General features: G+C 40.4%; 1 protein-coding gene across 1 annotated transcript in view; it reads right to left on the bottom strand.

The window, feature by feature from the left end:
- Nucleotides 1-25,958, bottom strand: part of LOC126175583 (neural-cadherin-like) — a 162,374-nt gene that overhangs the window by 5,760 nt on the left and 130,656 nt on the right. Inside the window, exons 16-17 of the mRNA XM_049922443.1 lie at nucleotides 8,860-9,077; nucleotides 2,096-2,293 (exon numbers count right to left, since the gene is read on the bottom strand). Of these exons, the coding sequence (XP_049778400.1) occupies nucleotides 2,096-2,293; nucleotides 8,860-9,077 (416 nt within the window). The remainder of the gene's footprint in view (nucleotides 1-2,095; nucleotides 2,294-8,859; nucleotides 9,078-25,958) is intronic.

The following is a 25,958-nucleotide window of genomic DNA, read 5'->3' as shown; positions in this document are numbered from 1 at the left end:
CAAGTTGCAGATGGCGTAGGCTGTTAAGAAGCAGAGCAATTTTCTTTGCAAGTAGATGATGTTAGTTGCTCCTCCACCACAACTTATCGATGGTAATACATCTGGCTATATTATTGGTTTGTGGCCATATTGATGTAACCAAGTGCACTTAGTGCTTTAAAGTTCATAGGTATTGTGGCTGCTTGTGCACATTGCCCTAACTCCAATGCCATAGGCAATGCTAGCACAAGGGCTGGAATACGAGTGGTGTATTGATGTTTGGCACAGGTCTTTCAGCTGTCTTCCCCAGGATATGACAGTTTGGACTGGGAGCTTAAAGCTGGGTAGGCATATAGATGGCTATGAATGTTATGTATGATGTGTGCATGATAGAATATTGTTTTGAAAGATGTAGGAAGGATAATGGGGAGGATATGTTCATTTAAAGGGATAGTCAGACAATGTAATTCAGTTTCCCAGTCCTTGGTGGATAGTGGTGATGAAGAAGGGGCTATTTTGTGGTTGGTTGGTTTTGGGGAAGGAGACCAGACAGCATGCTCATCGGTCTCATCGGATTAGGGAAGGATTGGGAAGGAAGTCGGCCATGCCCTTTCAGAGGAACCATCCCGGCATTTGCCTGGAGTGATGTAGGAAAATCACGGAAAACCTAAATCAGGATGGCCGGACGTGGGATTGAACAGTCGTCCTCCCGAATGCGAGTCCAGTGTCTAACCACTGCGCCACCCCGCTCGGTTTTTGTGGTTGGTCAGCAGGTGTACAGTGAATATGGAATGAACATATGGATATGATATGGGGTAATCTCTTTTCGGACAAGATGAGAAGAGTAATGTCAATATGCAAAGGCCTTTGTAAAACTTTCAGCATACTAGGAGGATGATCCTTTGTTACTGCACTTAGTGCATCTGTGGGTGACTGGTCTATATTTTTTAGTGCTTAATAGTTGGTAGCTGCTGAAATACAGGCAATTTTTTGAATTTATTTGCAACATGCTCCATTGCAGTATTTGTAATACTACATGTACATGTGTGTGTGTGTGTGTGTGTGTGTGTGTGTGTGTGTGTGTGTTTGTATTGAATGTAGTGTAACGTTCGTATTATATGATGATGATGATGATGGTGATGAATAGAGAAGGTAGAGGGTGAAACCCAGTGCTTGCACATAGCCTACTCTTCGTGAATAGCACCAAGGAGGCCACTGATCTTAACTTCCCCATTCGAAGGACAGATCATCATCAACAGTGTCACATACCCTCGCTTCATGAGACACTGTGGAGAAGTTTGGTATTTAAACAAGGACATTGGTACAAAGTCTGATGTTCAGGAGCTTTGCACCACCACCTCTCCTTGCCTTGCCAGCCAAATGCTGATGATGAAAAATTTTTACACCACCAGGATTCAAACTGTCATAGCCCCAGGTCAAGCACCACTGTACAAGTGTGTATTAGTGACCTTGGCCACAGAGGTAGGTTACAAGTATTGCTTGTGACTGGCTTTAGTGTGAGTGTAGGTTCTTATGTACTCATCACTGATATGGGTGTCCATGTCTAGGAAGCTCACTGACCTGATGGGAGAAGGTGAACGATGAGAGAAAATGTGTTAATGAGGGTCTGTTGTCCTTAATCTGGGACTAGATCATCATCAGTAAATCTGAACAAGGCACAGGATTTAGAACTATGAGTAGCTAGTAAAGATTCACCTAGATGGCGTTTGAGTGGAATGGCATAGGAAGTCGCAGTCTTTAGTGCGCAATGCAGTGCAGTAGATGTGACTGTAGGTGATGCCTTTAAACAAGTTGAAGTTGTGGGTAAGCCATGGTTACAAGGCAGGAGGAGATAAGTTTAAAATCAGCTGAATAAGTTAGAGTTGGACTGTGACATGAATGGGGATGTTAGTATAAATTTAATTTTTGTATACATTTAATTTCTTAGAATTAAGGAATAGATTATTAGAGCACAGCATAAGTTTGTTAACTTTGCAGATAAAACCACATTTTTCTAGAAAACTAATTATATGCATTGGCTACAAAAAAAGTCTGACACTTCTGTAGAATAGAAATTACATGTGACATCTAAAAATCTTAGAGGTTTTGTACATACTGTGCATTTCCACTGATTCTGTAGGCCCAATCTTGTCAACATATATTTTCAATTCTTTCATGCTACAGGAGACTGTGTCGTCTTTCCCTCCTCCTTCATCAGCGTGAAATATCACATTTTCTTGAACATCATTCTTTACTTCAGTTGTTTCATGGGTACTGCATTGATATTTGTATCCAATGAACATTGCACCAAGCACTGCAAATCAAATTTATTACACTACGTTTATTAAAAACAGATCTTAAATAAAAACAAAAGCAGTAGTTTGATCAGATACATGTATGAACAAGTCAGAAAGGTGACTAGGGATTGAAATGTACCAGGTAGTGAGGGGTTGCTTTTTTTCATTAGTTGCTCTCACAATATACTAAAAAGTGTTTAAAGCCCTACATGTATACATTTTGTTGTTGTAAGAGCATGTGAAGGAATTTGCTGGAACAGAAATCATTTCTTACCACAATTCATCAGTTTCGTTCATACACCATTAATTCATGTATTCTGTTTTAGTCAGATTATCTTTTTGCTTCTGTCCATTGTCTTCTTGAAGGGTTATGCTTTTTCTCATTTCATATTATTCATATACATATCATTTTCCACCAATCCTATCATGAAAGGGGCCTTTGTATATGTGGGTTGTATCAAACTATACATTCATGAACTGCTCATGGGTACCCAGATAGGTGGTGTCATGCAGATGGCACAGGCTAAGTAGATGTGGAGATAAACAAACATCTCCTATTTCTTGACTGCTGGTTAAATGGAGACCAAATGGTGTGCTATGGTATAACATTTATTGAAAGTCAATTACTTGAGATTTGTCCTTGAACATCTTCAGCTGTCATAAGTCCATCTGAACAGACCTCTAAAAGCTCAAGGGTACCAACTGACTGCCGTGTCTTCCTCAGCCGACAGGTGTCACTGGATGCAGATATAGGGGGGCATATGGTCAGCACACTGCTCTCCTGGCTGCTGTCAGTTTTTGTGACCAGAGCTGCTAATTTCCAGTCAAGTAGCTCCTCAATTGGTCTCACAAGGGCTGAGTGCATCATGCTTGCTGACATCACTCAGCAAACCCAAATGATCATGCTAGAAAAGCCTGACAGCACTTAACTTTGGTGATCTGACAGGAAGCAGTTTTATCACTGCTGCAAGGCCACCAGCCTCCAGCTGTCACTACCCATTGCAATACGAAGGTGTCCTAAGTACACTAGTATACAGGTCACATGGAATTTCCAGTCAAGAAAGTATACTAAAGAGGTTTAACTACTTACAGTCAGTTATCCAGAACAATGGCTACTACAACTGCTAGATTTGGTGTGTCTTGAAACTGAAGGAGACTATGCCTAATGTTGCAGTAGAGGAAAAAGAAAAAAAAAACATATAGCATGGGTGTTCATACCTTACATCAGAAACATAGCCACTAAAATTGGAATAATTCTTTGCAGAGACAATGTCAAATATGTGTTCTGTCCACTGCAAAGGAACATAGCCTTAGAGAGCTCTATGGAAGATGAACTGAGCCTCTGAAACTGGGAATGTGCTGCATCCCATGTCAGTGTGGGGAAATGTACATAGGTCAGACAACCCAGATTGCACAGGTGCCACAACAATAGGCAGCAGCCAAAAAAGTCAGCTTTTGCGGATTGCTGCCTCTCCACAGGACGTAGAATGAATTATGATCGGACCAAGGTGAGCAACAGGCCAATGCTGTCTAGGACTGCATCCTAATAAAATACCATGAAGCATGCCTCCTCTGTTTAAGCAGTGTCTTAAAACACAATGAGACAGCAGCTGAGGACTATGTTTCATGCCCTGAGATTGTTCTTCCAGCCACACCAGGCTGCTGGGGCTGCAGATATATAAAGAAGGTATCCACATGAAGACATTTAGTCATCAGCACCATGTGAAGATGGCAAACTCATGACTGCCATGTTGGGAAGCCTGAAATTATGCATCAAGTGACAGGTGGACTACTTTTGTAAAGTAAATACTATACAACAAATTATGACTAGAGCTAATTGACTCACACTGACAATCATGAGGATTAAGGTAAAACTACCTCAATCTGTAGTGCTCAGTTTGAAGGGGTAAGCCCTTACTTTCTTCTGATCTTAAACTGAGTTAGACAGTTAATTATAGGGGGACTTACATGGTGCAGGTTTGCAATTTTTGCACTAACAAACATTATCAGAAGTGAAAAACTGATGAATGACAGAAATAATCATCATAGAAGTCTTACAGATTTCTTTTTACGTCTAGATGAGCATGATCTTGCTGAAATTAGGCCACAATAGTTGATGCCTTCAAAGTAATATTGCGTTGGTAAAGTACCGGAACTTCAAGCGCTGATAGAAAGCACCGAAGCTGAAATCGTTATAGGTACAGAAAGCTGGCTGAAGCCAGAGATAAATTCTGCCAAAATTTTTACAAACATACAGACGGTGTTTAGAAAGGATAGATTGCATGCAACTGGTGGTGGAGTGTTCGTTGCTGTTAGCAGTAGTTTATCCTGTAGTGAAGTAGAAGTGGATAGCTCCTGTGAATTATTATGGGTGGAGGTTACACTCAACAACCGAGCTAGGTTAATAATTGGCTCTTTTTACCGACCCCCCGACTCAGCAGCATTAGTGGCAGAACAGCTGAGAGAAAATTTGGAATACATTTCACATAAATTTTCTCAGCATGTTATAGTCTTAGGTGGAGATTTCAATTTACCAGATATAGACTGGGACACTCAGATGTTTAGGATGGGTGGTAGGGACAGAGCATCGAGTGACATTATACTGAGTGCACTATCCGAAAATTACCTCGAGCAATTAAACAGAGAACCAACTCGTGGAGATAACATCTTGGACCTACTGATAACAAACAGACCCGAACTTTTCGACTCTGTAAGTGCAGAACAGGGAATCAGTGATCATAAGGCCGTTGCAGCATCCCTGAATATGGAAGTTAATAGGAATATAAAAAAAGGGAGGAAGGTTTATCTGTTTAGCAAGAGTAATAGAAGGCAGATTTCAGGCTACCTAACAGATCAAAACGAAAATTTCTGTTCCGACACTGACAATGTTGAGTGTTTATGGAAAAAGTTCAAGGCAATCGTAAAATGCGTTTTAGACAGGTACGTGCCGAGTAAAACTGTGAGGGACGGGAAAAACCCACCGTGGTACAACAACGAAGTTAGGAAAATACTGCGAAAGCAAAGAGAGCTCCACTCCAAATTTAAATGCAGCCAAAACCTCTCAGACAAACAGAAGCTAAACGATGTCAAAGTTAGCGTAAGGAGGGCTATGCGTGAAGCGTTTAGTGAATTCGAAAGTAAAATACTAGGTACCGACTTGACAGAAAATCCTAGGAAGTTCTGGTCTTACGTTAAATCAGTAAGTGGCTCGAAACAGCATGTCCAGACACTCCAGGATGATGATGGCATTGAAACAGAGGATGAGAAGCGTAAAGCTGAAATACTAAACACCTTTTTCCAAAGCTGTTTCACAGAGGAAGACCGCACTGCAGTTCCTTCTCTAAATCCTCGCACAAACGAAAAAATGGCTGACATCGAAATAAGTGTCCAAGGAATAGAAAAGCAACTGGAATCACTCAACAGAGGAAAGTCCACTGGACCTGATGGGATACCAATTCGATTCTACACAGAGTACGTGAAAGAACTTGCCCCCCTTCTAACAGCCGTGTACCGCAAGTCTCTAGAGGAACGGAAGGTTCCAAATGATTGGAAAAGAGCACAGGTAGTCCCAGTCTTCAAGAAGGGTCGTCGAGCAGATGCGCAAAACTATAGACCTATATCTCTGACGTCGATCTGTTGTAGAATTTTAGAACATGTTTTTTGCTCGAGTATCATGTCGTTTTTGAAAACTCAGAATCTACTATGTAGGAATCAACATGGATTCCGGAAACAGCGATCGTGTGAGACCCAACTCGCTCTATTTGTTCATGAGACCCAGAAAATATTAGATACAGGCTCCCAGGTAGATGCTATTTTTCTTGACTTCCGGAAGGCGTTCGATACAGTTCCGCACTGTCGCCTGATAAACAAAATAAGAGCCTACGGAATATCAGACCAGCTGTGTGGCTGGATTGAAGAGTTTTTAGCAAACAGAACACAGCATGTTGTTATCAACGGAGAGACGTCTACAGACGTTAAAGTAACCTCTGGCGTGCCACAGGGGAGTGTTATGGGACCATTGCTTTTCACAATATATATAAATGACCTAGTAGATAGTGTCGGAAGTTCCATGCGGCTTTTCGCGGATGATGCTGTAGTATACAGAGAAGTTGCAGCATTAGAAAATTGTAGCGAAATGCAGGAAGATCTGCAGCGGATAGGCACTTGGTGCAGGGAGTGGCAACTGACCCTTAACATAGACAAATGTAATGTATTGAGAATACATAGAAAGAAGGATCCTTTATTGTATGATTATACGATAGCGGAACAAACACTGGTAGCAGTTACTTCTGTAAAATATCTGGGAGTATGCGTGCGGAACGATTTGAAGTGGAATGATCATATAAAATTAATTGTTGGTAAGGCGGGTACCAGGTTGAGATTCATTGGGAGAGTCCTTAGAAAATGTAGTCCATCAACAAAGGAGGTGGCTTACAAAACACTCGTTCGACCTATACTTGAGTATTGCTCATCAGTGTGGGATCCGCACCAGATCGGGTTGACGGAGGAGATAGAGAAGATCCAAAGAAGAGCGGCGCGTTTCGTCACAGGGTTATTTGGTAACCATGATAGCGTTACGGAGATGTTTAACAAACTCAAGTGGCAGACTCTGCAAGAGAGGCACTCTGCATCGCGGTGTAGCTTGCTCGCCAGGTTTCGAGAGGGTGCGTTTCTGGATGAGGTATCGAATATATTCCTTCCCCCTACTTATACCTCCCGAGGAGATCACGAATGTAAAATTAGAGAGATTAGAGCGTGCACAGAGGCTTTCAGACAGTCGTTCTTCCCGCGAACCATACGCGACTGGAACAGGAAAGGGAGGTAATGACAGTGGCACGTAAAGTGCCCTCCGCCACACACCGTTGGGTGGCTTGCGGAGTATAAATGTAAATGTAGATGAAACGACTACCTATGTTATAGCAGGAATTCACCTTTAATTTTCAACATGAAAAGACCCTCTTTTTTAAAACAAAGGACCCACTGCAAAGGTTTGTTGATAGAGGGTAATGGAAATGACCAACTGACTGAGAGCTGAAGTGCATCAAATCATCAGCAACAATTTAGTGGGGCATTTTTACTAAAGAAAAGAGGCTGTGATGATGACAAATGATCAATTTTTGGCTTAAAGACAATCTCAGAGCTCTAGATAATCAATTTTCTGTGGATGTCTATTTATTACTGGAGATATAGTATCGTTTTGTGTTGTTTTACTGAGCACTTGTTTACTTATTTGTACATTAGAATCTTTGTTTTACACATATTGCACACCAGATACTGAAGAAAACTTACATCTTAGCATGTTGTTTTGATTATAATTTATGCTGTAACATACACTGTCTTATTCCTTTTTAAGTTATGTTCCCTTACGGCTTCCCCATCCACATCTGTACTTTGGTGGAGGATACTTCTTGGTATCTTTCCCCTTTCTTGTTCCATTCACGAATGTCTTGCTGGAAGAACACCTGTTAGTTAAATGCCTTATGAGCTCAAATGTTTTTCCAATTTTAATGTCATGTTGATTTTGTGAAATGTGTGTAGGTGGAAGAAATATGTTGACTGATTCTTCTTGGTACATACGAATTTGAAATTCCAGCAGTAAATATCCTTGTGACACACAACATCCCTACTTTAGCATGTACCATTGGAATGTGGACAGTTGGTCAAGTAAGGCCTTTCTAAGTTACTTTTTCATGAGTCAGTTACATTTCCTCAGGATTACTCCAATCGATCTCAGCCTCTGTTTTTGTGTGTTCATTCCATTTGTAAGTTCCCCTGGACATATTTGTTGCTATATTATGGTTGTTTCTCTCACTTCAACATGCAAATCACCCCCACATTCTGAAAACTAGTATAGCTTGTAATTAACCTTTATGTCAAATGATATGCTTCTGCATGCTGAGTGGTTTCATTGTAGACTATGGCTTACTGTTAAGTTAATTTCCTCATTGAAAAATACATGGCATTGGGGAAGAGAGTGAGAGGTGAGGGCATTGGAGAATGATATGAAAAGAAGAAAGGTTTTGTGATAAAGACCTGGTATTCTGAGTCCAAGAACACTAAGAGCAATCAAACAAATACCAGCAGAGTAACACCACAGAATAAAACAGATTAAGAAGTGATTCCATGTCCCCTAGAAAAGATAGATTGAAGTTGTTTACTAAGAGCAAGAAAGTATGTAGAAAATAATGAATTAACCAAAGGAGAAACAAGACTAAAACCCTTTAGGCTGCAGTCAAAATGTTGAGCACTACACACTTCTTCATTAGATTTCTAGAATAAAGTTAGTGGAGCTTTTGTAGAGTTTAACAACAGTATGCCATTCACTGCTAAATTAATACTCAGCACTAATCCAAGAGATATCTCCAAGTTATATAATTATGAGAACAATACACAAAACATTGAAGTCTGGGTTTGAGTTCTATTTTGATACACAGTTTTCATTTTTTTGCAAGCAAACACTTTACTAAGAGTGAAAGAAGTTGTTTGAGAAATTTCTCAATTTCTAAAATCAAATTTGTAATTATAATTCCTTGTCTGCATTTTTTAAATAAATTATCTTCTTATTTAATAAAAACAATCTTACCAAAGAACAAGACAGCTGCTGATAGCAACACAATCAGAATCCATATACCAAGAGAAAATGTGTGCCTCTCTTGTAGAAATCCATGCCTTACGCCTTCTGCATCATCAGGGCAAACACACTTGTAACTAAGTTTTGAGTGTTGATAGAGACATTTTCCACTTTCGGGATTATTACAGACGTCAGCTCCTGGTTTCAAAGTAGTACTTTCACTACCACACCTAGTAACAGAGATAAAACAATATTTGTCCAAAATATGAAAATGACATCCAAAGGAGGAGTTTATACTACAAAAAGCAAATTATAATTATATATCTATATAAATAATCTGAACACCTTTATCTTTGTTACATTTGAATTTGCTAAAGTACGGTACTCATATTCTTGTAAAAATTTTAAGATAATCTATTAGCTAAGTGGAAATTTCTCAAATATTGTTGCTTTAAAGTTGCTCTAAATGTATTTCACTTCTGACATCTCACTTCACCATATTAAAACTTCCAGGTTTGATATCATATGTGTAACAACCTTATGTATAAAATGATCTATGTGTATGTACTGAACTTTCAATTAAACACTTATTTTTCTAATAAAAAATTCAGATGCAGTCCACATGTACTTCTCCAACACTGTAATTAGCTCTGTGTCACTCATATCCAGACTCCAGAAACAGCCTAAAAACTTTTAAAGCAAAATATTAAGAGCATGTTCTTCTGATATAGCAACTGTTTTCAGCCATATATAATGCATCACTTTCATGATTTATTTTTCCAGACAGGCTAAATTTTGCTATTGTTAGACCTCTCTTTAAGAAAGGTTCTAGGACAGATAATAATAGCTTTTGATCCCTGTCACTATTAAGTGCCTTCTCAAAAGTGTTGTAAAAGATAATATTAAAAAATGGTTGAACAAACCTGCAAATGTAATATTTTGAGGCAGTCACAATTCAATGACAAGGTTTCACCTACCCATTTTTTATGAACTGTCTAAGGCCTTCAGTTGTACAGATCACAGGATCCTACATCCACATCTATATCCACATCCTGCAAATGACTGTGAAGTGCATGGCAGAGGCTACATCTCATTACACTTGTTATTAGGGCTTATTCCAATTCCACTCACATATTGGCTGTGGAAAGAATGATTGGCCAAATGTCTCAGTGCACACTGTAATTAATCTAATCTTGTCTTGACGGTCTGTATGGGAGTGATACATAAGTGTTTATAGTATATTCCTAGATCTGTCACTTGAGGGGAGCTTGAACACCCTATGTCAACAATGTTAAATTGATACTTGGCTTCTCTACATTTCAGAAATCACTGCAGCAATGGACATAGAACTTTTACAAGACATTACACATTACATATTCTGATTTAAGGGCATTGAATTTCAGTCAGTGGTTTGAGAAATACAATACTTTAAGTAAACTGGTGTTCAAAATTAAAGCAACAAACTGGTATATCCCTGTCCTGTGTCTAATACAAGATATAATCATACAAACAGTCAACAGATGTCATTACAATCATGTTTTGCATGGAAGACGGCATTCCAATCAATGTACAACTACACCAGCAATGACTTCAGGGCACCTGTCAAGTGGGGGTAGTGCCTGCAGGGTAGGCCCACATCCGCAATTGCTGTGTACACAGTCACAGATGGTGCAGTATGGTGCAGAGAAGATGCCTACAGACCCTCTGCTGTGGAGGGCCACAGAAAGAATGGAAGCAGGAGAGTCACAAACTGTTGTGGCCCGATGGCTTAATGCGAACTGTTCTGTCATTTCTCGGATGAGGCGACAGTGTATAGAGACCGGAACTGTATCCCAGAGACCAGAAAGGGTTGACCACATGTGACATCAGAAAGAGTGGACCATTATTTGCCAGTAAGGGCATGATGATACCGCCTTAGTACTGCATTGCAACTGGCATCTGACCTCACAGCATCCCCTGGATGTGTTATAATGAGGCAAACGGTGCACAGAAGGCTTCAGCGGAGTGGCTTTTATTGTTGGAGACCTGCTGTCTCTTGACCTCTGTAATGTCTTCAAAGAAGGGAAAGTGTAGAGCGGAGCTGTCTACATGCTACCTGGACTGTCGAATGGTGGGCCAATGTTGATTTCACAAATGAGTCCCGATTTGGTCTGGAAGCGATTCTCGACAAATTCACACTGAATGGCAGGTGTAACACAGTTTTGGGACCCAAACATTATGGAAAGAGACTGTTATCAAGGAGGATCTCTAATGGTGTGGGCAGGGATTATGCTGAATAACCATTCATGAAAATTGTACAGGTGAATCAGCAAGATTTAACTGCTGTCAGGTACCATGAGGAGATCTTGGGATCTCATGCACAGTTGCTGTGAGGTGCTGCGAACCCAGACTTCATATTGATGAATAATAATGCTTGACCTCATAGAGCACAGGTGTGTGTGTTTTTAGATATTGCACACATGGTGTGGCCTGCTCACTCTCCCAAATTGAATCCCAATTAGCATGTCTGAGATGCACAAGGGAGACAGGCAACAACCCTCCAAGACTTGTGAACTTGCCTCAACATTAGATTGACGACATAATTCACAGCACAGGCCTGTATTGGTGCCAGAGGTGGTCACACCCCATACTGAGCACATTAACCAGTTGACAGAATCTGTATGCAAATCTTTTAAGTTGGGAAAAAATTGAGAACCGTTTTGTCTACTGTTATGCGTGCAGTTGATAACATTCCACGTTCTTTACATTCTTTCTACTTTACTATCTCCTTTTACACTGCTTTGTGGCAAAATGTGGCAAAATAAATACAACCTTGCAAAATTTCTGTTTGTTGCTTTAATTTTGGACAACAGTGGATATAGTTAAATTTTTTTATAATTTTTGCACTCTCTCCAAAGTAGTTTTAATTATATTTGGCGTTATGTTTTTATTTTAGTTTGGGAGACTCAGTGCATCCATGTGTCAGCTTCATGAAAATTTGAATATTCTACTCAAGTTCTTTCTAAAATTTAGTGAATAATGCAACTAAAAGCTTAATTTTCAGAAACAGCTTCTAAAATCTGAAATGACTAAAAATTATTGAATATATGTTGTATTTCTTTGTTTGTACTATCTCAGAAGCACGCTGTTCAGTATTGTGTATCACCCTTTTGACCATTTTCCATGAATATCATTTTTTTCTAACTTCTATTGCCTAGTACAGCAGTGCAGGTCTCCCGCATCATTCCCCTACACTCTGTCAATGAGTGTGGGACATGATGATCATCATCATATTCCCTAGTGATCATTTCTGCTGTACACTGTGCTTCATGAATGTGAACTGTGTATTTGTTAAATTTCTCTGGTGCTGTTTTCTCCAGGAATAATTTCTCATATGCTGTCTCTCTAAGACACTTGAATAACAAACACCCATTTCACTCATGGCTCGACTCAAAATTTCAGTATCTGCAGAGCTCTCCATTTCACCACTTGTTCCTTTATAGTTACTGTCACAGATATGAACTACCTGTTTCAATCATTTACATTCATAACAATGTTTTTGTTTCAGAATCTGAAAGTCAACCAACTTCTGGTGTCCACACTGGTCAGCATAGCAATAGAATTCTTGGAACTTGTACATACTACATGGGTTTATATTATGAAAAACTACTATACTGTTTTCAACAGTGATATCAATACACACAAAATAATTTTGCTGTTGTAATACTGCAATCCACAGCCTTCTGCATAAAAAATTACATTTTTTAAAAATCTTGAAGCTATGCTTCAAAAATTTTCTGAATAGTAAGTTTATAAGTAGTTATATATCAATTTCTTAAGGAAATTGCAAATTTTATAATGGGATAAAAATGTAAAAAAAATTTATGTTCTAACTCCCCTTAAAGTTGGTTTTAGAAACTGTCAAAGTAGGTTTTCATTCGATAGTGTCTGCCTTGAAGCATCCGCCAGCTGAGTTCTTTCAGCATCTCCATGACAAGGTCTCCATTAGTCTTATTTGGTGTGTGTCCAACACAGAATATTCTAGGATGGGCTGCACAAGTGTTTTGTATGCAGTCTCTTTTGTAGACTATTTGCATTTCCCTAGTATTCTTTAGATGAACCAGTCTGCCACTTGCTTCACCTACAACTGCTACTATGTGATCATTTGATTTCATATCCCTATGAATTATTACACACAGGTATTTGTGTGAGTTGACTGGTTGCAGATGTGTCTCACTGATATTATAGTCATATGCTACATTTTTTGTTTCGTGAGGTGCACAATTTTACATTTCTGAACATTTGAAGCAAGTTGCCAGTCTTTGCACCATTTGAAATTGTGCACTTTGAAATCTTATCAAGGTATGTGCAACTTCTTTCAGGCACTACTTCATTATAGATAACTGTGTCATCTGCAGAAAATCTGAGGTTACTATTAATATTATCCAAAAAGTCATTAATATACAATTTTTTTGGAATAATGCGTTACTGGTTCACTTCATATTTAACATAGGAAACAAAGAGTCTCACTAGATAGCTCTAAGAATGAATCTTGGGTTCAGTTCAGTACATGAATGGGTAATTGTTAAAAGATACATTAGTCACTTTTTCATAGTTTTAAGAAAAACAAAATAAACTTATTTTCTAGTGTGTTATTAAATAGTGCTTAGCTAATGTTACATATTAAAATGTGTACATAGATCTACAATCAGTTACATTGTTGAAGCATAACACCTGATAGGAAACCAGAAAAAAATTATTTTACCTTGTTGACTTGCATACCTTTTAACTCCCCATAAAATTTGAAGCATGTTTTTGCTTCAGGCAAATCAGATTTTTATTAAACAGTGAGTAATATCTGTTAGCGCATATTACAAACACAAATCTTTAATAGTTGATGAATATTATTACATTACAACAACTTGTATTTCTGAATCTTATTCACTATCATTGTGAGAAACAGAAGCTACTGGCCACTGTAAAAGTAGATCATAAAAGCCTTTGTGTTTTTCTACAATATATGGCATAACTTTCTTTAAGTCTTCAATTGTGCAATTTTTGATAGGTATTTTTCCTTGCAGATAAGCTTCTTTACTAAGTAAAGATACTTCATTAGTTTTCTTGAGGATAAAAGTATTCAGACTTTGAAAACCATCTCATCTTATGTACTCAGTTGTTTTCACAATACCTTTATGCTCATGAGAGTATTCAAAATAATACACTCCTGGAAATTGAAATAAAAACACCGTGAATTCATTGTCCCAGGAAGGGGAAACTTTATTGACACATTCCTGGGGTCGGATACATCACATGATCACACTGACAGAACCACAGGCACATAGACACAGGCAACAGAGCATGCACAATGTCGGCACTAGTACAGTGTATATCCACCTTTCGCAGCAATGCAGGCTGCTATTCTCCCATGGAGACGATCGTAGAGATGCTGGATGTAGTCCTGTGGAACGGCTTGCCATGCCATTTCCACCTGGCGCCTCAGTTGGACCAGCGTTTGTGCTGGACGTGCAGACCGCGTGAGACGACGCTTCATCCAGTCCCAAACATGCTCAATGGGGGACAGATCCGGAGATCTTGCTGACCAGGGTAGTTGACTTACACCTTCTAGAGCACGTTGGGTGGCACGGGATACATGCGGACGTGCATTGTCCTGTCGGAACAGCAAGTTCCCTTGCCGGTCTAGGAATGGTAGAACGATGGGTTCGATGACGGTTTGGATGTACCGTGCACTATTCAGTGTCCCCTCGACGATCACCAGTGGTGTACGGCCAGTGTAGGAGATCGCTCCCCACACCATGATGCCGGGTGTTGGCCCTGTGTGCCTCGGTCGTATGCAGTCCTGATTGTGGCGCTCACCTGCACGGCGCCAAACACGCATACGACCATTATTGGCACCAAGGCAGAAGCGACTCTCATCGCTGAAGACGACACGTCTCCATTCGTCCCTCCATTCACGCCTGTCGCGACACCACTGGAGGCGGGCTGCACGATGTTGGGGCGTGAGCGGAAGACGGCCTAACGGTGTGCGGGACCGTAGCCCAGCTTCATGGAGACGGTTGCGAATGGTCCTCGCCGATACCCCAGGAGCAACAGTGTCCCTAATTTGCTGGGAAGTGGTGGTGCGGTCCCCTACGGCACTGCGTAGGATCCTACGGTCTTGGCGTGCATCCGTGCGTCGCTGCGGTCCGGTCCCAGGTCGACGGGCACGTGCACCTTCCGCCGACCACTGGTGACAACATCGATGTACTGTGGAGACCTCACGCCCCACGTGTTGAGCGATTCGGCGGTACGTCCACCCGACCTCCCGCATGCCCACTATACGCCCTCGCTCAAAGTCCGTCAACTGCACATACAGTTCACGTCCACGCTGTCGCGGCATGCTACCAGTGTTAAAGACTGCGATGGAGCTCCGTATGCCTCGGCAAACTGGCTGACACTGACGGCGGCAGTGCACAAATGCTGCGCAGCTAGCGCCATTCGACGGCCAACACCGCGGTTCCTGGTGTGTCCACTGTGCCGTGCGTGTGATCATTGCTTGTACAGCCCTCTCGCAGTGTCCGGAGCAAGTATGGTGGGTCTGACACACCGGTGTCAATGTGTTCTTTTTTCCATTTCCAGGAGTGTATTTTGAAATACTACATTCTGCTATTTCATTTCTTGAAAGTGTCTTGTTTGAAGAGGGACTGATGACTTTTTATAATAAATGCGCCATCAAGTAGAATATTCAGTGATGTGTGTGCCTCAACCAGCATAACTGTCCTTGGATGTTTTTTTCTCAGCATTAGCTATAAGCTTTCAAACTTCACATGGAGTAGAGATAGCATCACATTTCCCAATTGGATATTTTATTACACTGAATTTTCAATCTCATGGGTTGTATAAATGTCCACATAGAGGGAAAAATCTATTTGATGGCTCTGAGCACTATGGGATTTAACATCTGAGGTCATCAGTCCCCTAGAACTTAGAACTACTTAAACCTAACTAACCTAAGGACATCACACACATCCATGCCCGAGGCAGGATTCGAACCTGCGACCATAGCGGCCGCACGGTTCCAGACTGAAGCGCCTAGAACCGCTCGGCCACCACAGCCGGCATCTATTTGATCATTTTAAACTTGCACATATTGGTTAGAGCAAGACAAACTCTTGACAATGTATGATTCTTGTTTTGTATGGGACACTTATCTGAAAACTGATGTAACTGGGTAATTGTCTTGGGTGCATGGTTTTTAATGAAGTGCAACAGAAATGAAGCAGCTGCATCGAGTTCGTTGTGCGCCTGACCTTCATGGCAGATACAGTAATCAGTTACATCTGTTTTAGAGTTGAAAACAGAAAATATGTTCATTGTGAGTTGCCTCAAGTAATACATTTCCTGAACAGGAATCTTCCTTAAACTTATGTTTTGCTTATAGCCAAAGATATTTGCATTTTCTTCATTCTTTTTAGTTGCTTCATTAAGACCAGATGTGAACTATTTAGCTTACCTCATATGCACAATTTATTCTGCAGTTGCTACTCTTTTTGCAGTGTCCTGTAAAGGAGGACCATGTATTCACACCTTTTTCCCTCATAAAAGCAACAGTTGTCAATTTATGGTTTCCGAAACTTTGGGTTAAAATTTTCTTTGAAAAATTTATTAAAAAATTCATACTTGGTATTTATACCAGGATATTTTAGCTTATACAAGCCATACATTGTGACAGACAGTTTAGAGGACAAATATGTGAAGTTTGTATCAGATGTGGGAGCATTTTGTACACAGGCAAAGAGCTCAAAAATCCATGTATCCTCAAAATTCGCAGTGTTACCAATGTTTGAGTGTTAAAAGGGACCAGAGTCACTGACTTAGGTACCTTTTGGCAGGCACTTAAAGAAAAAGATAAGAAAAGAAACACTGGCTGTACCATGTAGAAAGAAAGCTTGACTGAGGCAATTTTTGATGCTCAAACCTATGTAAATCCCTATAGATGGTGGAAACACAATTATCTCACACAGTGAAACACATGACTTAGGTGCCTTTAAGTTGTCGCTCGCCATATGGCGGAGATGCTGAGTCGCAGGTGGTCACAACAAAAGGAATGTCACAAGTAAAGCTTTTGGCTCCGGGTCTTGCATCTAGGTGTATTACAGAGGTATGAGCCATGAGGTTGGGAGCAGGGGTTGTGTAGGGATGGACGAGTGTATTGTGAAGGCTCATTAGAAGGCAGAATACCACTGTGGGAGGGGTGGGAAGGATAGTGGGCAGGATATTTCTCATTTCAGGGCATGACAAGAGGAAGTCAAAATGCTGGTCGAGGATGTAATTCAGTCGCTCCAGTTCTGGGTGGTGCTGAGTTACGAGGGGAATGCACCTCTGTGGTTGGATGGTTGGACTTTGGGAGTTGGAAGGAAATTGGAAAGATAAGGCATGGGAGATTTTGTACAAGGTTGGAAGGATAATTACAGTTTGTGAAGGCTTCAGTGAGACCCTCGGTACATTTTGAGAGGGACAGTCACTGCAGATGTGATGACCACAGATGGCTAGGCTGTATGAAAGGGTCTTCTTGGTATGGAATGGGTGGCATCTGTCAAAGTGGAGGTACTGCTGGTGGTTAGTAGGTCTGATATGGACAGAGATACTGATGTAGCCATCTTTGAGGTGGAGATTAACATCTAGGTAGGTGGCTTGTTGGGTTGAGTAGGATTTCCTTAAAGCAGAAATTGTGTTCTTTGCTGATGATGCGAGCACCGTAGTCAATCCCAACAGAGCAGCAACTGCAGAGCAAGTATGAAATGGGGTGAAACACATTCCAGTTAATTCTGCACAAGGCAATACCATCTTCATCAGCAGTAATACATCACAGGGGCATGGAAGTGTCTAAAACTGATTGCCCAAATCAGAAGTTGACATGGATACCACGTATTATAGACCTTCTCAAATGCTTGAGTTCAGCAGCATTTTCTCTGAGTAACTGCTGCTTTTGCTGATGCATAACTAGCTTAAAACTGAAGAAACAGCAAAAAGGTGGGAATTTAAGGAGATGGGACCTGGATAAACTGAAAGAACCAGAGGTTGTACAGAGTTTCAGGAAGAGCATAAGGGAACAGTTGACAGGAATGGGGGGAAAGAAATACAGTAGAAGAAGAATGGATAACTTTGAGGGATGAAATAGTGAAGGCAGCAGAGGATCAAGTAGGTAAAAAGACAAGGGCTAGTAGAAATCCTTGGGTAACAGAAGAGATACTGAATTTAATTGATGAAAGGAGAAAATACAAAAATGCAGTAAATGAAGCAGGCAAAAAGGAATACAAACGTCTCGAAAATGAGATCGACAGGAAGTGCAAAATGGCTAAGTAGGGATGGCTAGAGGACAAATGTAAGGATGCAGAGGCTTATCTCACGAGGGGTAAGATAGATACTGCCTGCAGGAAAATTAGAGAGACCTTTGGAGAAAGGCAAACCACTTGCATGAATATCAAGAGCTCAGATGGAAACCCAGTTCTAAGCAAAGAAGGGAAAGCAGGAAGGTGAAAGGAGTATATAGAGGGTCTATACAGGGGTGATGTTCTTGAGGACAATATCATGGAAATGGAAGAGGAGGTAGATGAAGATGAAGTGGGAGATACGATACTGCGTAAAGAGTTTGACAGAGCACTGAAAGACCTGAGTCGAAACAAGGCCCCGGGAGTAGACAACATTCCATTAGAACTACTGACGGCCTTGGGAGAGCCAGCCCTGACAAAACTCTTACCATCTAAGAGCAAGATGTATGAGACAGGTGAAATTCCCTCAGACTTCATGAAGAATATAATAATTCCAATCCCAAAGAAAGCAGGTGTTGACAGATGTGAAAATTGCCGAGCTATCAGGTTAATAAGTCACAGCTGCAAAATACTAACGTGAATTCTGTACAGACGAATGGAAAAACTGGTAGAATCCAACCTCGGGGAAGATCAGTTTGGATTCTGTAGAAATGTTGGAACACATGAGGCAATACTGACCCTACGACTTATCTTAGAAGAAAGATTAAGGAAAGGCAAATCTACATTTCTAGCATTTGTAGACTTAGAGAAGGCTTTTGACAATGTTGACTGGAATACTCTCTTTCAAATTCTGTAGGTGGCAGGGGTAAAATACAGGGAGCGAAAGGCTATTTACAATTTGTACAGAAACCAGATGGCAGTTATAAGAGTCGAGGGACATGAAAGGGAAGCAGTGGTTGGGAAGGGAGTGAGACAGGGTTGTAGCCTCTCCCCGATGCTATTCAATCTGTATAATGAGCAAGCAGTAAAGAAAACAAAAGAAAAATTCGGAGTAGGTATTAAAATCCATGGAGAAGAAATAAAAACTTTGAGGTTCGCCGATGACATTGTAATTTAGTCAGAGACAGCAAAGGACTTGGAAGAGCAGTTGAACGGAATGGACAGTGTCTTGAAAGGAGGTTATAGGATGAACATCAACAAAAGCAAAACAAGTATAATGGAATGTAGTCGAATTAAGTCGGGTGATGCTGAGGGAATTACATTAGGAAATGAGGCACTTAAAGTAGTAACGGAATTTTGCTATTTGGGGAGCAAAATAACTGATTATGGTCGAAGTAGAGAGGATATAAAATGTAGACTGGCAATGGCAAGGAACGCATTTCTGAAGAAGAGAAATTTGTTAATATTGAGTATAGATTTAAGTGTCAGGAAGTCGTTTCTGAAAGTATTTGTATGGAGTGTAGCCATGTATGGAAGTGAAACATGGACGATAAATAGTTTAGACAAGAAGAGAACAGAAGCTTTCGAAATGTGGTGCTACATAAGAATGCTGAAGATTAGATGGGTAGATCACATAACTAATGAGGAGGTATTGAACAGAATTGGGAGAAGAGGAGTTTGTGGCACAACTTGACTAGAAGAAGGGATCGGTTGGTAGGACATGTTCTGAGGCATCAAGGGATCACCAATTTAGTACTGGAGGGCAGTGTGGAGGGTAAAAATCATAGAGGGAGACCAAGAGGTGAATACACTAAGCAGATTCAGAAGGATGTAGGCTGCAGTACGTACTGGGAGATGAAGAAGCTTGCACAGGATAGAGTAGCATGGAGTGCTGCATCAAACCAGTCTCAGGACTGAAGACCACAACAACAACAACTAGCTTACTTGGTATATTTTCATTTATTGATTAAACAGAATGATTTTCTGGGGCAGTTCCTCACACAAAGTGTTAATTGCACAGAAACATGCTGTAAGGACAGTACCTAGTGTCTACCCTCACTCTGAAACAAAGTAAAGTGGATTGATACATATGGTACACTTCTGCTCCTTTAAATAATTTTTCTTTTTCAGATAATTCCACACCTAAACATAATGTTTATAGGAAGTGTATTCAGAAATACCAAATTCTTATCTATGTAATAGTTTATGTAATCTTATTACATACATTATAATTTACCAACATAAAAGACCATTATCATCATCATCACCATCATCATTATTTAAGACTGATTATGCCTTTCAGTGTTCAGTCTCGAGCATAGCCCTCCTTTTATAATTCCTCCATGATCTCCTATTCAGTGCTAACGTTGGTGCCTCTTCTGATGTTAAACCTATTACTTCAAAATCATTCTTAACCGAATCCAGGTACCTTCTCCTCAGTCTGCCCCGACTCCTCCTACCCTCTACTGCTGAATCCATGAGTCTCTTGGGTAACCTTGCTTCTCGCATGCTTGTAACATGACCCAACCATCTAAGCCTGTTCGCCCTGACTGCTACATCTATAGAGTTCATTCCCAGTTTTTCTTTGATTTCCTCATTGTGGACACCCTCCTGCCATTGTTCCCATCTACTAGTACCTGCAATCATCCTAGCTACTTTCATATCCGTAACCTCAACCTTGTTGATAAGGTACCCTGAATCCACCCAGCTTTCGCTCCCATACAACAAAGTTGGTCAAAAGATTGAACGGTGCACAGATAACTTAGTCTTGGTACTGACTTCCTTCTTGCAGAAGAGAGTAGATCGTAGCTGAGCGCTCACTGCATTAGCTTTGCTACACCTCGCTTCCAGTTCTTTCACTATGTTGCCATCCTGTGAGAATATGCATCCTAAGTACTTGAAACCGTCCACCTGTTCTAACTTTGTTCCTCCTATTTGGCACTCAATCCGTTTATATTTCTTTCCCACTGGCATTACTTTCGTTTTGGAGATTCTAATCTTCATACCATAGTCCTTACATTTCTGATCTAGCTCTGAAATATTACTTTGCAAACTTTCAATCGAATCTGCCATCACAACTAAGTCATCCGCATATGCAAGACTGCTTATTTTGTGTTCACATATCTTAATCTCACCCAGCCAGTCTATTGTTTTCAACATATGATCCATAAATAATATGAACAACAGTGGAGACAGGTTGCAGCCTTGTCTTACCCCTGAAACTACTCTGAACTATGAACTCAATTTACCGTCAACTCTAACTGCTGCCTGACTATCCATGTAAAGACCTTTAATTGCTTGCAAAAGTTTGCCTCCTATTCCATAATCATGTAGAACAGACAATAACTTCCTCCTAGGAACCTGGTCATATGCCTTTTCTAGATCTATAAAGCATAGATACAATTCCCTGTTCCACTCATAACACTTCTCCATTATTTGCCGTAAGCTAAAGATCTGGTCCTGACGACCTCTAAGAGGCCTAAACCCACACTGATTTTCATCCAATTGGTCCTCAACTAATACTCGCACTTTCCTTTCAACAATACCTGAGAAGATTTTACCCACAACGCTGATTAAAGAGATACCTCTGTAGTTGTTACAATCTTTTCTGTTTCCATGTTTAAAGATTGGTGTGATTACTGCTTTTGTCCAGTCTGATGGAACCTGTCCCGACTCCCAGGCCATTTCAATTATCCTGTGTAGCAATTTAAGACCTGACGTTCCACTGTATTTGATGAGTTCCGACTTAATTTCATCCACCCCAGCCGCTTTATTGCACTGCAATCTATTGACCATTTTTTCCACTTCCTCAAATGTGATCCTATTTCCATCATCGTTCCTATCCCATTCTACCTCGAAATCTGAAACATTACTGATCGCATTTTCACCTACATTGAGCAACTCTTCAAAATATTCCCTCCATCTGCCCAAGGCATCCACAGGATTCACCAGCAGTTTTCCTGACTTGTCCAAAATACTTGTCATTTCCTTCTTACCTCCCTTTCGAAGACTGCTAATTACACTCCAGAATGGTTTTCCAGCAGCTTGACCCATAGTCTCCAACCTGTTTCCAAAGTCTTCCCACGATTTCTTCTTGGATGCTGCAATTATCTGTTTGGCTTTGTTTCTTTCTTCAACATAACTTTCTCTGTCAACCTGGGTTCTGGTATGTAGCCATTTTTGATACGCCTTCTTTTTCCTTTTACAGGCTGCCTTGACTGTATCATTCCACCAAGCTGTTTGCTTCATCCTACTTTTACACACTACTGTTCCAAGACATTCTTTAGCCACTTCTAGTACTGTGTACCTGTACCTTGTCCATTCCTTTTCCAATGACTGTAATTGACTACATTCAACTAACTGGTACCATTCTGAGATCGCTGTTATGTACGTGTGCCTGATTTCCTTATCCTGAAGTTTCTCCACTCTTATCCTCCTACATTTGGACCTGACCTCCTGCACTTTCAGCCTCACAATCCCAGTCTCACTGCAGATTAAATAATGATCAGTGTCATCAAAGAATCCCCTGAATACACGTGTGTCCCTCACAGCCTTCCTGAATTCCTGATCTGTTATTATATAGTCAATGACAGTCTGGTTCCCCTGCCTTCCCAAGTATACCGGTGAATGTTCTTATGTTTAAAAAAGGAGTTTGTGATTACTAAGCCCATACTGGCACAGAAATCCAAGAGTTGTTTCCCGTTCCTGTTGGCCTCCATATCCTCTCCAAATTTACCCATAACCTTTTCAAACCCTTCTGTTCGATTTCCAATCCTGGCGTTAAAATCACCCATGAGCAGAACACTGTCCTTGTCCTTTACTCTAACAACTACATCACTGAGTGCCTCATAAAAACTATCCATCTTATCTTGATCTGTCCCTTCACAATGCGAATATACTGACACAATCCTAATTTTCTTGCTAGACACTGTCAAATCTATCCACATCAGTCGTTCGTTTACATACCTTATTGCAACTACGCTGGGTTCCATTTCTTTCCTGATGTAAAGCCCTACACCCCATTGTGCTATTCCTGCTTTGACTCCTGACAGGTAGACCTTGTATTCTCCCAATTCCTCTTCTTTCTCACCCCTTACCCGAATGTCACTAACAGCTAAAACGTCCAGCCGCATCTTACTTGCAGCCTCTGCCAGCTCTACCTTCTTCCCAGAGTAGCCCCCATTGATATTAATAGCTCCCCATCTCATTACCATTTGTTTGCCTAGTCGTATCTTAGGAGTCCCTGGTTTGTCAGTTAGAGGTGGGACTCCATCACCTCCAAAGGTCCGAGGCATTTTGCTCTGATTGTTGCCAGCATCATATTTAAAGTACCAGGGAAGCAGGTTGCTAGCCTTACTTGCCCCGAGTCCCATTGGGTTTTACCCCTAACGGCTGAGGGACTAACTGGTGGATTTGGTAGTCTTTGCCGTATGAGCACAAAGGTGACCACGACTCAGAATATGTCCGAGATGCCCAGCCTTATTCCAAAGTAACTGGTATCCCGACTGTCGGGACCACTTACTTGGCCACTCATACGTTGCCCGTGGTTCATGAACTAGGACATGACTACAGGAACCCACACCATGACTACAGGAACCTACACCATGAAGATCATTATTCAAAATAAATATAATTGAAGTCATTCCAATGATGTGGCCAGAAAAAAGTGATGAGCTAATCAGTAAATCTGAGGGTCTGGCATAGCTAGTTAGATAGCCCTAATTTCAGTCTTTAGAGTTAACAGTCATAACTTTTCCAAAAATTCATAAATTGGAAAATTCCATAATTAAAGTTTTACCACACCTTAAAATACTTTCATCATTTAACCACTTAAGCTTATTTATTTTCCAGATTCTGTGCTAGGCTTTTGTTTCCCTAATTTTCCTAAACCAGACAATGCATTTGTTTATCAAAATAATGCACTAATTGAGAATGGTGACATAGTGGAAGCTGTAGCATTTAAATCTGTGCAAACAAAGAGCAACATTCCAAACTGAAAAAAAGCTTCCTGTAACAAGGTCAAAAAATCAGCCCTAACCTCATGTGCTAACCTAAGTGAATTTAAACAAACTGTCCAAGATAACAATCTGTGGAAGTGTATGAAGAAGCTGGCTCAAAAGAACAATAGAATTAGAAACACAAGAAGGGAAGGATTCTAATATATTGATGGAATAGCACAAAACATCACAAGGATCCAAGACAACTTTACGGCTGTGGCTCACATTCAACGTGGAGCACCTCTTTCTGCTGTGGTGAAGCCATGTGTGCAGAATAGTGTGTCTTTTTCAGCAGATGATTGTGTCATAATCATGGAAGGAACAAATGATGTAGCAAAAAATCAAGCAAATGACACTATCAGGAACATGAAAGTGGCACACAGTAAGTTGATTAACACTAAAGTAATTATCATTAATATTCCACAGAGACACTATCTAATGGAACAATCTATAGTGATCTTGGAAGTGCACAAGACAAATGATAGGCTTAAAATAATATGTAATACATTTCACAATGTGTCAAATGTGAGAAATCTAGACAAAGACCTGCATACAAATAATGGTATGAACATGAATAAAAGAGGCAAAAATACTGCCAGCAAATTAATTGTTAAGGAAATTAGACTAAATTCTCCACAAAACAAGGTAAATAAGTGCATTGCCATGGAATGGCACAACCCACCAAATCAGAATCTGCCACACAAACAGCCACTTCTGGCAAGCCTGGGAAACTTGTAAAGCCTGCTGGACAGTTTGAATATTGGTACAATGAAGACACGTTCCACATCCAGGCGAATCACTCGCATGTACGGATCTATGGAATATGCATACCAAATAAAAAAAAAATAAATAAAAAATTAATTAGTATTAGTAAACCACTCTCCACGAAATTTTGTTCTACCTTTAGTAGGAAAAACAAGTCTGTGGGTGGCATAGCAATCTTCACTGTTAAAGCAAGTAATTTCAGTGTTATTGATGCAAGAGCATTTTTCGAAGAGACAGATGCTTCCAGTCCTGTTACCTATACCATCACTGGTAAGCACTATGAGTGTCTTTCGTCATTCCAGCTCTCCAACAGCGTGGATGTGTGGATGGGATCATTTTTATGCAAGGTGGCGCGCCTCCGCACATTGCAGATCCAGTTAAGCAGCTGCTGAAGCACCATTTTAGAAATGCTAGAATTGTCTGCCGCCTTTTCCCTACAGCCTTGCCATCCTGATCACCTGATCTTAATCCATGTGACTTCTGGCTGTGGGACTACCTGAAAGATGTTGTGTTCAATGTTCCGATTGCAAACTTAGCTGCATTGATGGCATGCATTGTGCAACATATTCTGAATGTGGCCCCAGAAACACTTCGATCAGTTGTGAAACATGCTGTTTCTCGATTTTAACTTGTTGCAGAAAATGGTGGACAGCGTATTGAACATGTTTTGCGCCAGTCAAACGGAAAATAATAATCAGATTTGGTTTTAATTGATGCTTTTTATGCAGTTTTTGGTTTCATAACAATTAAAAACTGATGTGATTTATGCTTTTTATGCAGTTTTTAGCCTCAGGACAATTAAAAACAGATTTTTTCCATTTGATGTTATATGATCTCGCTGTGGTGGATGGGCTTACATAACTGAAATTATCACACCTGTGTACCCGTGCACACTGGGTAGTACAGTTTGTTTAATGTCAAACATACACCTTAGGCATTTTTGTATGATTCATTTGTCATTTGAAGTTGACCACTATTAAATTATTATGCTTACAGCGTCAGCTATTACTACATTTTATAACTATTTATTTTTCTTCTGCCATACATTTTCCCCTTCTCTGGTAATATTCTGTTGCAATTTGACATCATTCTGACCAGTGGTGCTATTTCTACAGCAGTTTGAAAGTTTAACTTTAATTATAAACACCCTGTATATATGACA

This window comes from Schistocerca cancellata, chromosome 3, assembly GCF_023864275.1.
Source record: "Schistocerca cancellata isolate TAMUIC-IGC-003103 chromosome 3, iqSchCanc2.1, whole genome shotgun sequence".
NCBI classification, from domain to species: domain Eukaryota; kingdom Metazoa; phylum Arthropoda; class Insecta; order Orthoptera; family Acrididae; genus Schistocerca; species Schistocerca cancellata.
This window is presented reverse-complemented; position numbering and strand designations above follow the sequence as displayed.